The following is a 15,725-nucleotide window of genomic DNA, read 5'->3' as shown; positions in this document are numbered from 1 at the left end:
TGATGTATCTCCATTATTATGTATTGGCAAATATTAGTTTGAATCATAAAGAAAAATCTCTTAATTATTCTCAGTGGCTTCAATGTCATAATGTTAGTATGTTTCATTTTTTAATAGACTCTAGCCTGCTGGAAAAATATTATTGTATATATAATAATTTTTATGGAAAAATAAATTTTATGTTAGACAGTATGTTTGGAAATGCTTACTTCATTACACTTTTGCCTATTTTCTTAGTTTTTAATTATAATGATTCATATTTATCAATTTGAAAAATAATACAAAAGTAATAGAATTTAGAATACAAGTAAATTATAAAGTAGGATTTGAAAATATACTTTTGGTCCTAAATAAAAATACTAACTTGTGCATTTGATTTATGTAATATTTATATTTACATATTATTGTTCTTAGAAATTCTGTGTATTTTTTTAAATTTTTAAGAGAAATTCTGTGTATTTTAAAAATATTTTTTACCATTAGTGATTACACAGGCATGCAAGGAGAAAAGGGGAAAAGTCATAAAACCTTCTGGATATATAAATTTTGAAAGCTGAGGACCATAATTTTTTCTGGCCAAATTTAGGACTCTTTTCTTTAAGTGGGAGAATGATGGGATTTGGTTATTGGCTAATTGCCAAAGAATGTGGCCGAAGGTGGAAAAATGAGAGGAGAGTATGTGTAATTACTAACTTTTCCAGCAAGAAGAAATAGTTCACTTTAAACAAATTTCAGCTCATATCCATAGGAACTCACATAGCTACTTTTATTATGACTAATATAAGTATTTCTTTTATTTTTAATTACCAAAAAACCCCCTCAAAACAAAAAACTACTACTTCAGAGGAAAAAACTGCCTCGTCCTAAGGAATAAATGGTACTTCTGGCAACACCTTTGATTTTCCCCTGGAATGCTGACTTTTTTTAAAAAAAAGATACTTTGCTTATATGTCAAAATTATGTCTTATGTTTACATAGTGTGGCAACAAAGACAGTAATAAGAAGCGGCAACATAAATTGCATCCCTATACTCAGAAGTGTAAAAAAACAATAGTTAATCTTATTACCTGGTCAGCATCAACAAAAATGATTTTGTCCACCGCAAGAGGAAAAAGGACATCAAGGAAAAGAATCTTATAACCCCAGATAATCCTTTGTTTTTCCGTCTGTTGATGAAGCCACCGGGGCCACCTGTACTGGACTAGTTCATATTGGAATCCATACTCCTCAGCCATGTGAGGGATCACCTCCTAAAACACACATACAAATCAAAGACTATGTTCAAGGAACAGAAAGCAGTTTTTGTTTTGGAGAAAAAATTAACATTTTAAAGGTTAGAGTTTACAAGTTGTTACAAATGAATCGGTAAAATGTCTGAACAGTACTTCTACAACTTACACCTATTAATCAGAAATATGACAATGCTGACAAACATAAAGATGTAGGTAGAAAAAAAACCTTGTAGTTTAAAGGCGTTAAAAATAGGTACACTAGCAGGCTTATTAAATAAGATAATTGTTCCTCTACTTTTGCTACTAATGTTTGACCTGAGAAAACTTGATGATAGAAAGGAAAGCCTCTGGATCGTGGAACACCTGCGCATCAAACACTTTATGCACATGTCAACATGCTGGTTGGTCAGAGAGATAGGAAGATGAAAAGGGTGTACAAAACCCACAAAATTAGTAGTAAATTGATAAATTATATTCTCCATATGAGTTTCATGTTTGAGATTTATGACTATTTAATTCAAGGATTAAAAATACAAGGTAGTTATTGTGGCATGAATATTTGATATTTGATTCAGTGTCTTATAGGCTTAGAGTATCTTATTCTGTTTAAAACAGGGCAGTTAATTAAATATGTACACTGTTAGCTAAGTTTGGCTCAAGAGCCCAAATATTGAGAGGGATGACGGTAAAGGAGTGGGTAAAGATGGGTCAGCAAATGTAGAATTTGCATTCATCTCCTCAATTCTCACTTGTAGCTAGTTGCTGGTTATATGCTTAGTTTAATTTTCTGCCTGCTCTTGTAAGAACGATGTAGATTTAAAGTATGTTCCTTGCTGTAAGCATTGGTTTTATCTGTGAGTTGCAAAATGTTGAAATTATGGCTAGAACAGTTGCTGGGAGTCACTGCTCTCATTTCAAACTTAAAAAAAAAAAAAACTAGGATAAATTAGAAAAACTTTTTTTTAATTCAACGAATATGTATTAAAATATGTTCACTGAGAATGCACTATGTGCCAGGCACTATGCTAGGCCCTAGGGATCCAGTAATGAAACAAAACAGACACAAATCATGGCTCTCGTGAGGCTTACATTTTAGATAAAATAAGTGAAATTAGTAAGGTATCTATAGAAGATAGTGCTATGGAGAAAAATAAAAGGGGAAGGGAAATACAATGAAAGATCAGAAGGGACTGTCATTTTACACAGTGTAGTCAGGAAAGGGTTATTCCCAAAGTAGGTATAATTCAGCGAAGATCTGAAGGAAGAAAGAAGGTATGCTTTTAAAATTGAAGGGAAAAGATCTAGGGTACTAGCAATTTCTGTTTCCGTATCTGGCTGCTGGTTACACAGGTGTTTTAAATTTGTAAAACTTCATCAAAGTTGCACATTTACCGTTTGTACATGTTATATTTCCCTGAAAAAAATATAAAAGGTAAAAATTTCGAGCAAAAAGAACAAATTACAAAAAGAAGGAAAATGTTATTTCAGATATGGTATCACCTTTGGCCATGCAGCAGAACAAGGCTTTTTTCCACACATAGCATTGTGTTTCTAGTGAATGATATAATTTCCTGTTAAGAGAATCTTCACATTGTATCATCTCAGTATATGCAGAGTTAAATCCCCCGATGCAGTGTTGCATCACATGTTAAAAGTTTAGTAACAAACTAGTAAGACTTCTTGTCTATATTTATGGGTTCTTTTTCAGTTTACAAGTAAGTACAGGAGGCGGCACTCTTGGTGGTGGTGGGGGGGGGTAGAGGAGCTGTTTCATAAGTGTTAAGCACCTGGGCTTTGAGGTCGGAACACTTGGGCTCAAATCTCAGCTACTAATTAGCTATTTGATCTAAGGCCTGTGCCATAAAGGACAAATCCTGCTCAAAGAATGGTTGGGACCTTTGCCCTTCGCTCCTGGGAAGTAAATGCTAACCTTGGAATATCCTGCCTGATGAGAATGTCTGTATTTACCTGGGGACCTAGGGCCACACCAGATAGTCTGTGCTAACAATGTGATTTATGATGGAGACCTTGGGCCGCAAGATATCAGCTCAAGCTCTGGAGGGGCTAGATGCTAAGGTCAGTCATGGTGGCCGTCAGGTGGGTCTATGTACCCAACTCCCAATAAAAACTCTGGACAGCAGGTCTGAGTGGGCTTCCCTAATTGGCAACACTCCATGTGTACCGTCACAGTTTTGCTGGGAGGTATAAGCTCTGTCCACATGACTCCACGGGGAAAGGACAACTGGAAGCTCGGTGTGGTGTCCCCTGGATTCTACCCTATGCATCTCTTTGCTTTGCTGATTTTAATCTGTATCCTTTTGCTGTAATCAACTGTAATTGTGAGTATAATTGCTTTTCTGAGTTCTGTGTGTCCTTCTAGTGGGTTTCTAAACTTAAGAGTGGTCCTGGATACTTCCCAACTGTGCAGGCCAGATATGTAACTTCTGAGTCGTGGTTTTCTGGGAATAGGACTTTATGAAGAGCAACTGAATAATGTAGGTAAAGTACTTAGCAATGTGCCTGGCAACACCAAGGAATAAAAGCATGGTTGCCTGTTTTTATTTCTGCTTTCACAGCTGGTTTTGGTCTAGAAAGAAAATTCCTCTGAACTGCTGTTGAATGAGACCCTAACTTGCCTGGAATCTGATTAACAGGAAGAAACAGGGTACACTCTGTGGCAAGAGTGTAGGGCTGAGTAAAGGGTAACAGATGTTGGCCGTCGAAAAACTTCTAAATACAAATTGCTGGAGACACTACCTAGAGTGCCCACATTACCACACCAACCGATGGCACCGCATGTGATACCAGAGCCCCACTCTTCTTGGTCCTATCAAACTATTCTCTGTGGTGCAGTTTTCATATTTTCTACTGTTCCTGCCTTTCTTTGTCAAAATATGACAGAATCTAATTCTTTTAATTAACAATCTGTACATAGTTTTCATTGCCAACTTTTATTTACTTATTGTTATGAAAACCCACTAATCCTGATTTTGAGTTTACTTAAACATAAACCATCTCCTGCTGTGTTTTTAATCACTTCTTTAAATAAAAGCTGCATAGAATTTTTCTTAAACTAGATTAAAAAATACTGATTATCAAGGTTTTAAATTGATTACATATAGTAATTTGAGTAAATATACATTTCAAAAGACTCATTCTGAAAAGAGAAATGTTATGTGAACTTACAATGATATAAAGAATTTACTTCTGAAATATTAACTACTCTATTAAAAAAGTTAATGTACTTACTTTAAATGTTGGTGAGAGATAATTTTTAAGAAACCAGAACTTCACTGGTGTTTTGGTGTTCCGTAAAACAGAAAGCATCATAATTCTGCATAAAACAACAATAAACTCAATAAATTAACATTAATAGGGGTTCATCCTACTTCTCTTAAGGCTTTTAAATATTTAAAGATATTAGCTGGTAGTTTTCACTATGAATTATGGAGAAATAGTGACGTATCTTCAAATATTATGGCTGCTCAGCAAGTATGTAACGTATAAGAATATATGTATATATACACATATATTGTATATATGTAAGTATGTGTGTGTGTATATATATATATTTATATATATATATATATATATACACCTGGTATAGACTAAATTGATTGCTTTTTGTTTGGTCCAGCTGACAAGAGAAAGAAGCTAGTCTGAAACAGTCTTGTTTAGTTAAACTAGCATCTAATCTTGGCTCTGTTACTGTGTCACTAATAGCAGGTGTGTAAACCTTGAAGGGCTGAACAACATGTCGCATTTTGATAAAGTCACTGGACAGGCCACTTGTTTTGCTATCCTAGACCTCTGATTGGAGAAGATACAGATGTATCTAAAGTACATCTTAAAATATCAACACATATTCAAACATTTTTGAGGCGTTCTCTGTGATCCTTCTATAGAAGCAGTTAAAAAATAGCCCTTTGTAGTTTATAAATATTGCTTTCCTTCTCTCAGACTCCTCCCCCTTTTTATAAAACATGGTATTTCTTCACCAGGAAAGGAAAATTTACTATATATTCTTTTTTTTCCTCACACATCTTACTACAAAATATGTCCATTTTCTAACCTTAAAGAATAACAATATTTCAAATCAAACACATGGAATTTCACTGTATTTAGAAAATATACTTCCCTCATAATTTTAGGTAAAAAAAAAAATAAAAAAGGCAAGGTGCAAAAGCACTATGTACTTTGTTACTATTTGGGAAAAGGGAGTTAAAAAAAGCAAAAATACATATTTGGGCTTGTCTATACATATATTTGGCAGGCTATGAAAATAATAACATTGGTTTCCTGTGGGAAAGGGAACTGGGTATCAAGGAAACAGAGGTGGGAGACTTTTCTTTTTCCACTGTAATTTCTTTTATTTTTTTAAACTTTAAAAATTCTTTTTGGACCATGTAAATGTATTACTTTTCAAAACATTAAATAAAAAAATATACCTACCTTAAAAAGCGTTCATATAAATGGCCAGAAGCAACTGAAAAAATGTTTAGAACGTCTGTTTCCTTATTGTCTTCTTTTTTATGCAGGCTCCTTGTGAAACTTTGAATGAAAAAGAAGTGACTGTCATTTTCTTAATACACATCTGCAAACTTTACATACCTAAATAAAATATTAAATTTGATAATAAAAATAGGAAGCCTTTTCAAACTGAATGGTTATTACACTGTAAACAAGTACTTATCCTAAAAATTATGAATTATTTAAACATGTGACAGTGTAACCTGAAGTTTTATGATTTTTTAAAATTGGACAACATAGAATGCAATTCTATTTTCTCTAGGTTAATGAGATAATTCCTTTGAATCTTTGTGAGTTACAAAAGTTGTTTTAAGAGCAGAGGATGAACTGTGGCATTCTACGGCTATATGCAACATACTGAGGCTTTAGGAAGGCCAATCGTGAGCGAAGAAACAGAATGTGCAAGTGTTAACAGTGGCACACCAGAGCTTCCGTCTGTGCTAACAGGGGAGGCCCCTGAGTGCTGTGGCTGTGCCTTCCCAGGACAAGATGCTATAAGAGGCGCCCGCAGCTTAGAGCTCCTCTGGCCAGGGACAGCCTCCCCACAGGCTGCGGGGACCTCTGTGCCTTGGGCGTGTCTCCAGGAGGGGCAAGACAGCACTGGGGAGCCACGTCCGTTCACGATGTGGTTTACATCGCCACAGCTTCATCTGGGCCCAGCTGTCACTGTCACCCCTTTCTGGACCCAGACCAGCCTTTAATATGCCCCACCTCATACATAAAAGTGACTGAATGTTATTTGGGGTATTCATAGTGTATCGTTTCTTCTTTTTCCTATTGAAAATTTTTATTTAATTAGAAATCTCATTTTTATACGCACAGATATTTAAAATGACTGATTTTAGAAAACTAAACAATTCACAATTGACATGGAATATATTTTGCCAAATAAGAATTGTTATGGCAGATGTATTCTTGCAATGTTTTCTCATTGTAATCCCCCAAATAAGAAAAATACACAGTTGATTCAGGGAGGAAAAAAAAAAAAATCACTTGAAGTTAGGATTAAAACTAAGATAAAAAAGTGAAAACACTGTAACATACGCTTATGCATCTGGAGGAGTTACCATCCCCCAAACTTACCTTCTCTCTTTCTAACAAAGCAGCATTTTGTTTTGGTATCCTCGCTGTGTAATAAGTGGCTAAGCCATAGTCTAACAGTTATCTTTACTCCTTCTTGTCTCTACCTTTGGTTTTAATGGAAGCTCATGAACAGATACTCTTTAAAATGCCCAGATCCTGTTACATTATCCCCTGTCAAACGAACCTGCTCTGAAGTCCTCTCAAAGTAGTGAGTTCGAGCCTTTCTTGGTCAGTAACCAGTTCAATGCACATACTGGGACAGTAACACGATTCTTCCTATCAAACAAGGAGTCAGCTATAGAAAAAGAGGCCTAAACTGGGCAAAATCCAAAATGACGGGAGTGCGTCTGCATAGGTTGCCGAAGCTATTTGGCCTGAAGCTTCTATTTCTTATCTTTGATAAAAATGATCAATAGTTCTCTAACATAATTCAAATTAAATTCAAATCTCTAAAATGGACTTTCAGAGTTGTCTACAATGTGGATCTGCAGCAGCCCACTTCTGTGTTTGCCCACCTAACGCCCTTTACATTTCTAGCCACAGTAACTTGGTACTGTGGGCAGGTGGGTGGGTGAGTAGCTATTCCTCCTCTAATTTCATTCTACGAGGTTTAGGCAGGATGGGCCTTCTTGCTGGCTCTAGAGGTAGCCACACGACCCAAGCTTAGTCAATAAGTCACAGGGATCAGTTCAGTCTGGTATACAAGGCAACAGCTGGGCCAATGAGTCAGGCTTGGAACTTGTGCTGGTAACTATCTGGAAAGAGGCAATTTCTTCCCACGGGAGATAGATGGCAAGCTCTTTCTTGTAAAAGTTTGTCTGAAAATGAAGGAAGCACAGATAATAGAACTAGGTGTTGGAGAAAGAGTTTCTGGACTACATCACCTGAATGCCCAAAGTCAGTTCTACTCCTGGACTCTTTAGATATGTGAGCCAAAATATTCCTTTTTTGATTAACTAATATAGGTCCCAACCTAACTTAAAGATTCCCCCTTATATTCAACATCCCAGCTAACCTGGGCTACTTCCTGTTCCTTGAGAAACACACCCAATCTTTTTGACTTCACGTAACCAGGTTCCTTCACTCTGTCTCCTGTCCATCCTTTAGAACATATCTTAGCCACACACTCCTCCAGAGTCTTTTCTGAGGTTCCTCCTAACTGGATATAGACTTTCCCTTCCCTGGTTTGAACAGCCCTTTATGTTCAGTTGTCTTATAGCTCCAGTTTCCTGTCTTACGTCAGTAACATTTATGTATTTGTCTTATCCTTTCTAGAGAAGACCTGTGCTTGACTTAAATATTTACCATCTGCAGGGCTTCCACAAACTAGACTCCTGATGGGTCTATAGTTAAAATATTCATTAGTAATCACCTTTTAATGGAATCCCACACTCCTTTTTTTTCATCTTTATCAGAAAGGATATCTTCCTGAATTTTGTCTGGCTTTTTTTGTACCTAGATAGCATGGTAAAGAAAAACTTTAGAATTTTGTAGATTTAAATATTATGCTGCATGGTTAGAAATATATAGACAAGGTGACCCTTGTAAATCTAAGATAGTTGTAGTAAATGAAGCCAAGAAAGATCTTAGTATATTATAGACACAATCTGATTTCAACTATCAGTTCAGCCTCTCGTTTTTAGTGGCTGCCTCCATACAGCTAAATACTTGTATTTACTTATACAAGTATATATATATATATATATATATATATACACTTATACAAGTATATATATATAAATACTATGTATTTATAAGTATAAAAGCTTATACTTGTATTTACTGAATTGTCAACCGTGGATGTTATCTACTGTATATCTGATTCATAGAGTTTAGGCATTATTCATTCTTTGTAACAAAAGATGAACAGCTTCCTTATATCACCCTTCCCTTCCCCTCTGTCTGGAGGTTTTGATAATACTATGTCATTAGTTCTTCTACTGAGTACTTTTGTAACTTTAAATAATGCTTAAATCTGTATTTTTTATTCCAACAAATTCAAGTTTCTCTTGCATGGCCTGTTATAAGGACACTAATATCTCTACCTTTTCCCTCTGCCTCCCAACTTACATTAGCTAAAACTTTACTTTAGCATTGTAAGTATGGATAACATTTACATTTAGCTTGGTAAACGTAACTGTGTCTTTTGCACTATGCCATGTTTATTCTACAACTTGAAAATCAGTAAAAAGTGCTTATTGTGACACTGTAAATGCAACGCACTGAAGGGCTGAAAGGCTACTACAGTTACATTTCCTCCACACAGTTATGACGATGTGACCACCACGCCCTCCTAGGACACTCCTGCTGCTTCCCATGGATTCTGTTTTCTCACATTTCACCAATACAGAAGTGTATTTTTCTTGGAATTTTATTGTATTTATTTTTTCTTGTGGTGAGATATACTTCTTCTTTACCATATACCTAATATTTTCCAGTTTATTATTCTTGTTACTTAACTGTCTGGAATTCCTGTCTTCTTGAAGACATTTTTCTTGGGGCTTAACAATTAACTGCGTCTTTTGAGCTTTCTTTGCATTGGTTTTCACATTGATTTCACCATTTCTTACAATACCTATTTTCCTCTTTCTTCTGCTTCATCTTCATCGTGCTGGCAAACACCTTCAAGAAGGGGTGTGAAAGATAATTTTTCTAAATCTTCACCCTTCAGAGAATATTTGCCTGAAGAATCCTAGATTCATAGTAATTTTCCTCAAAACACTGAAATCTTTGTTTTGTTGTCTTGAAAATGAAACATCTGATGCTAGTGTGTCGTTCTATTGCAGTGACCTGCCTCTTCTCCTTGGTAGTTTTTAGGATCTCGTGTGGGCCATTTTTCACTCATTTTGTGGACCCCTTGACATGGATGCGTTTATATTTCTCTATCTGTGGGATACTTTCCTTCCTCCATTTTCTGTTCTTCCTTCCTGGAATTCCTATTAGTGGGCTATGGAGTTCATGGGCTGAACCTTTATCTTGCTTATCTTTTCTCCTCCCTTTTTCCTGTCCTTTTGTGTAATTTTGAGAGATGGAAGGTGAGCAGACAAAACTGTTACTAAAAAACAACCAAAGCACCTAGGTAAGGTTAGGCTGTAGAACGTTTGCTTCAGGTAAGGCATGATTATCACCCTCAAAGATTTGGTGGTTTTGGTGAAAGAATCAGACCTCCTCTATACCAGGGACCAACAGGTAAAATTAGAGCCAATACAGAGAGTGAAAAAAAAACCAGCTCAAGAAAAAGAAAATAATCTTTCAATGATCAAAATTCCTCAAAGATAAGACATCCCCAGTCTCCCAGCAGAAATAATATTTTTCTCTCCTGTTTGTAGGGCTAGGATAAAACTAGCTGGAATGCTGGTCCTAAAAGGCTTGGGATGAGTTAGTCACTTAAGCATCTGGTCTGAGGTTGTGGGGTTTTTCATCTGGAAGGACACAGTATAAGTTTCTCTTCCTGAGAAAGGAAGCCAAAGCCAGTAGAGGAAAAACAGTATCAAAGATGAGTATAAACATGTATAACTGATCACAGGAAAAAGAGCAGAGGTGATAATAAACAGGTTATGATGTGGGATGCAAGGTCAATTTTGATGATTTGGTGGTTTAGAATCTCTGCAGTATGTAAGGCTTGAGTTCTGGTAGCCTACCATTATTAGATCACAGAGATTCTGGCAAAATGGGTGTTTTCTAGTTATCTTTGCATATTAATTTCTACTGCATTGTAGATGGAGAACATACTCTGTATGAGTTCATTCTTCTGAAATCTGTTGAAACTTGCTTTTCAACTGAACGTAAAGCTAATTTTTATTAATGTCTGTGTCTGAAAGATTGTTCATTTGGTGTTATTGGCTATTGTGTTCTATATACATCTGTTAGGTCAAGATTTATAATCACACTGCTCAAATCTCCATCTCTCATGAGTTTCTGGTCTGCCTGTTATATCAAGTACTGAGAGACGTATGTTAAAAATATCCCAGTATTATAGAGAATTGCCAGTTTCTCTTGGTAATTCTATTTCTGCCTTATATACACATATTACCTTTAATAATGTTGTCTTAATATCTCTGATATTAGTATAGCCATACAAGCTTTGTTTAGGTTAGTATTGGCCTAGTATACTTTTGCCACACTTTTATTTTAATCTTTACCCTGAAACTGTATTGTTATATATTAGGTGTTCCTTCTTGCAAACATAGAGTGGGATTTAAAAAAACATCCTGTCTGACAATCTTAGTCTTTGGACTGGAACATGTAGTCCATTTACATTTAATGTAATTGGGTTAAATTCTAACTTACTATTTTGTGCTTCTTCAGTGGCGCATGTATTCTGCTTTATTTCTTGTTTCTTAGTCCATTTATATTAATTTGCTTCATTCCACTTTCCTCTTCACTATGACATTATGCCTTGTTTCTATTCTTTTAGTGGTTATCTTAGACATGTAAAGCGTTCAGATTTGCCCTTAAGTCTAAAAGTAATCATAATCCTTGTCCTGGTCAATATAAGAACCTTATATGTTATTATACACACCCTTATTTATATAATGCCTTAAATGCTATTGTTATTTTTTAATTGATTTTTAAGATCCTAACACATAACTGTTGTTTTATATATCCACTGTTCACAGATTCATCCGCAGAGTTGCCATTTTCTTTTCTCTTCATTCTTTTTTCAAACTCAGATCTGCCATCTGAGATAATTCTTTTTCTGCCTGAAGTATACCATTTAGAATTTCCTTTAGTGTGAGCATGCTGGTGGCAAATCCACTTTTTTATTTGTCTGAAAATACCTTATGTTTTTTCTTGAAAAATACTTTTCAGGGTGAATTATACGAGGTTGACATTCCTTTTTTCTGTCAGTGCTTTTAGATATCATTCATTATCTTCTGGCTTCCATTATTACTGCTGAGAAACCAACTGTCAGGCTAACTATAGTTCTTTGAAGGTAATTTTTCTTTTTTCTTCTGGATACTCTCAAGATTTCTCTTTGTCTTTTGTTTTCTGCAGTTTTATTAACAAGAGTCTAGGTGTAGATTTCCTTTTCATTATCTTGCTTGGGAATCACTCGACTTCCTGAATATGCAAATTAGTACCTTTCATCACTCATGAAAATTCTCAGCTATTATTGCTTCAAATAATACCTGTACCTCATTCTGTCTTTCGTCACCTTCTGGAACTCCATTTAAATGGATTTTATTTTTAAACACTCATAAAGTACTTCATAAAGCTAAATTATCTTATCCTTATAGTAGACCTATAAGGAGGGTTTCATCATTAACTCCTATTATGGATAAGGAAAATGAGATAGAAAGAGGTTAAGTAATCTGTCCAAGGTCACACAGCTAATGAGTGGCAGAGCCATGTTTAAATGCAATCCTGGTATCTTAGATTTCTCACTCTATTCTCTATGCCTTTTATATACTCTCTGCTGTAGTTTCCTCTTTTATAAGGTCAGTTGCGTTTGGGATACGTCTTTTGGTCTATCTTCCAACTCACTAGTTCTCTCCTGAGGCCTTGTTAAAGCCACCCACTGAATTCTTTGGTCATTGTATTGTTCAGTTTTAGAAGTTTTACTTTAAAAAAAAATATCAGATATGCACTTTTTATAGTTTTTTATTCCCTGCAATTGTTTTCAAGCCAATCTTTTATTTCTTTAAACACTTTAGGCATAGTTGTTTCAGTGTCTGTGTCAATAATTCTAACATATGGAGTGTTTGTGCATCTGCTCTCTGTTATTTGCCGTTTCTGTTGGTTTTCTTTGTTTATTTGGATATAGTAGTCTTATTCCAGAGATATCTGGATGTTTCTGTCAGATGCCTGTAAAACCTTATTAATCTGGAGCCATTTTAGTGCAAATTCAAGGCTCAGGGTTCCTTTGATTTCTTAGGTGATACCAATTTGAGCTAAAAGACTGCGTGGTATACTTTACTATGGTTCATCCTTACCCTGAAGCTATAGCCAGCTTATTGCAGAGAGGGTCTTCTAATAGATTACCCACTTTATGTGGGTCTAGGGTTTTAATTTCTGTCCCCATCACCTTGCAAATTAAATCAAAATGATAGTTCAAGTGTACCAGGATGAACAAATGTTTCAGGGCAACAACAGCTTTCCTGGGATAAGAGAAGCTTCGGTGCTTGCTTACTTCACTAGGCTCTCATTTTCCCTTTAATTTTGGTTTTGTATTTCCTTATTATCATTATTGTCAGCTCCTCAGTGCTTTTAAAATTTTTTAAAAACATTTCGCCCAGCATTTTTACTGATTTTAAGTAGGTGAGTTTGTCCAAAAGAACTAAACCTGCCATCATTAAAAACTTTTCTGGTTTTTGAAACATCACTTTTTTTTTTTTTTCCTGTTGAAAGGGGTAACTTTTCAACCTGCATTCCTGATCTCATCTCTGAAGCCTAATTTATAACATAATTTGGTTACAAATAGAGTAGATACAGTAGACACATCATAACTTAAAAAAAAAATCGTTTCTTCTCTTCTATCTTCAAGCTCTCTGCTTTCCCTTCATGATTTAATCCTCTTCTTCCTTTCACTGCCAGAGTTCCAATATGAGATTTTAGGTACTAAAACTGCGAAATCAGTAGTAAAATAAAAATTAATTAATTAAGGACACAAAAAGAATTCTTAATACTAAGAACAAAGCCTGTAAAGAGCTTTGGCCTCACACACTTGTACTTCCAGTATTTTGCTTTTGAAGCTGTTTAGCACAACAACGACTTCTCCTAGGTCTGGTTGAGAGTCAGTTTCTTCATGCCTAGAAGCAGAAAAAACATGTAAATATAATCAATTTAAGAAAAGACATACAATTATGATGGTACAAATAACAGAAAAAATTCATTTTGCAATAGACATAAGTATAATATCATTTGTGTATATGTCATATCTGCTGTTTCTGTAGTCAATTAAAATATGCTGCAGGGCTTCCCTGGTGGCGCAGTGGTTGAGAGTCCGTCTGCCGATGCAGGGGACACGGGTTCGTGCCCCGGTCTGGGAGGATCCCACATGCTGCGGAGCGGCTGGGCCCGTGAGCCATGGCCGCTAAGCCTGCGCGTCCGGAGCCTGTGCTCCGCAGCGGGAGAGGCCACAACAGTGAGAGGCCCGCGTACCGCAAAAAAAAAAGATACGCTGCAATACACTACAATTTTCAAAATTATCCAATTTTAACTTAATACAAATTAAGATCGTACAAAAATAACTCACTAAATTTGATATCACCTAGTCACTCAGAAAGCGCAGATTATAGCTTATCTTTATTACTGTATACTAAAATTATCACAAAAGTCAGATCTTTCATATATTGTAATGATAATTAAAATATGAAACATTTTCTAGACTTTAAAATAAGTTGTTTATATAGCATAATCAAAGGAAATCTACACCATACAACTACTTTTCATTATTTACTAGCCATTTTCAAATGCCAAAATTTGAAGTATATCATTAAACTTATAAGACTGAAAATGTGTCTGTCATGTCCATCTGCACCACTTGGATCTATTTTATATTACTAATTTTCAACACTGCATAAATAAATCAAACATGACAGCTTTGCTCAAAAATTTTTTGATACTATTTTCACTATGAACTGAAAAATGCTACTGTAAAAAGCATTTACCATAAAACTGAATTTTTTCAAAGAGGGAAAGCAATCAGATGTCAAACTAGTAGATACTTTGCATTCAGTCAGACATAACATATGCTTGAAAATTTTTCTAAAATAAAAACCTGGGGATTCTAGGGCTATGCCGACTAACACGTCTCTGATTCTCACTCGCAGTGCCTCGGATGAGGTGCCTGACCCGCAGCACGAGGCACAGCCCCTGCCAACATTTACCACTAGAAAAAAGAAAGTATTCCAACGTATGTAGTAGAAACGTCAAATCTCTTAAAAACTTGCAAGAGCTTCCAGTCCCAAATGTTGCTCAAGGACATCGGCAACTTCAGCCGTCGGATCCACCATCCACTGAGACCAGAACAGAGGCAGCCCAACACTGCAGTTAGGCCCGTACAAGATCTAAAGCAACTTCCTCCATCCCACATGGTAGAGGGGGTAGTGGTGACGATTCTTGTTCTACTTCGGGCACTATTTTAAGCACTTCATAGATATTAACTCATGTAATCCACACACCCATCCTCTGAGGAAGGTACAATAATTATCCTAGATCCAGACTAAGCCCTAGTAGTCTGGCTCTTCACGACTGCACTGTTACACCTGTGTAAGTAACACTAAGCAACTAAAACCCACTGGATACATGAAGACAGTCAGCCGCTGAAATGAAGGGAACGAGCCAAGAAGTCAGAGGACAAGGGCTTCATTGACAAGGAGTTAATACAGGGAAAAAAAGGAGCACTCAAGTCATTTATATTCTCAATAAGAGACGTGAGAGAATATTTCTCAGTAAAAGCCATTTACTTCAAAATGAAAGGATTCATTACACATCAGGAAGTATTACTTTACAAAAAAGGACGCATACATATTTGTCCTGGAATTCTAACTATAAATATCATTTAATTTTTTGTAAAGGAAAAGTTAATCACACGGCCTCTCATTTCGAATCCAAAACACTGGATGGTAGAATATGATGATGAAGTCTTGTTTCAAGCATTCTGAGGAGAATTATAATCAGTACTATTATCAGGACTTAGAAGATAAGCCAAAGAAAGGCAAAAACATTTTCAGGCCTTTAAAATCAAGAGTATACCCCTAAAGTTTCTACAGAAAATATTTGTAGAAATCTGGTGCATATCGTGATATGGCAGGCAATACCCATTCCACCTTTTAGCATATACTGCAGAGCTTAGAAAGCTAAAAACTCTGTTTTGTTTGTAGATTCTTTTACAGCTATGGTTCTGGTTAATAATTAGATTCTACTAAACAGATA

The 15,725-nt window shown here is 35.7% G+C and overlaps 1 protein-coding gene across 1 annotated transcript in view; it reads right to left on the bottom strand.

The window, feature by feature from the left end:
- The window catches only part of UGGT2 (UDP-glucose glycoprotein glucosyltransferase 2), a 163,218-nt gene that overhangs the window by 17,473 nt on the left and 130,020 nt on the right, over positions 1 to 15,725 (bottom strand). The window contains exons 30-34 of the mRNA XM_029210526.1: positions 13,513 to 13,597; positions 8,218 to 8,300; positions 5,685 to 5,783; positions 4,482 to 4,566; positions 1,068 to 1,250 (exon numbers count right to left, since the gene is read on the bottom strand). Coding sequence (XP_029066359.1) covers positions 1,068 to 1,250; positions 4,482 to 4,566; positions 5,685 to 5,783; positions 8,218 to 8,300; positions 13,513 to 13,597 — 535 coding nt within the window. The remainder of the gene's footprint in view (positions 1 to 1,067; positions 1,251 to 4,481; positions 4,567 to 5,684; positions 5,784 to 8,217; positions 8,301 to 13,512; positions 13,598 to 15,725) is intronic.

This window comes from Monodon monoceros, unplaced genomic scaffold (genome assembly GCF_005190385.1).
Source record: "Monodon monoceros isolate NGI ecotype Baffin Bay Population unplaced genomic scaffold, NGI_Narwhal_1 Super_Scaffold_8, whole genome shotgun sequence".
Lineage (NCBI taxonomy): Eukaryota > Metazoa > Chordata > Mammalia > Artiodactyla > Monodontidae > Monodon > Monodon monoceros.
This window is presented reverse-complemented; position numbering and strand designations above follow the sequence as displayed.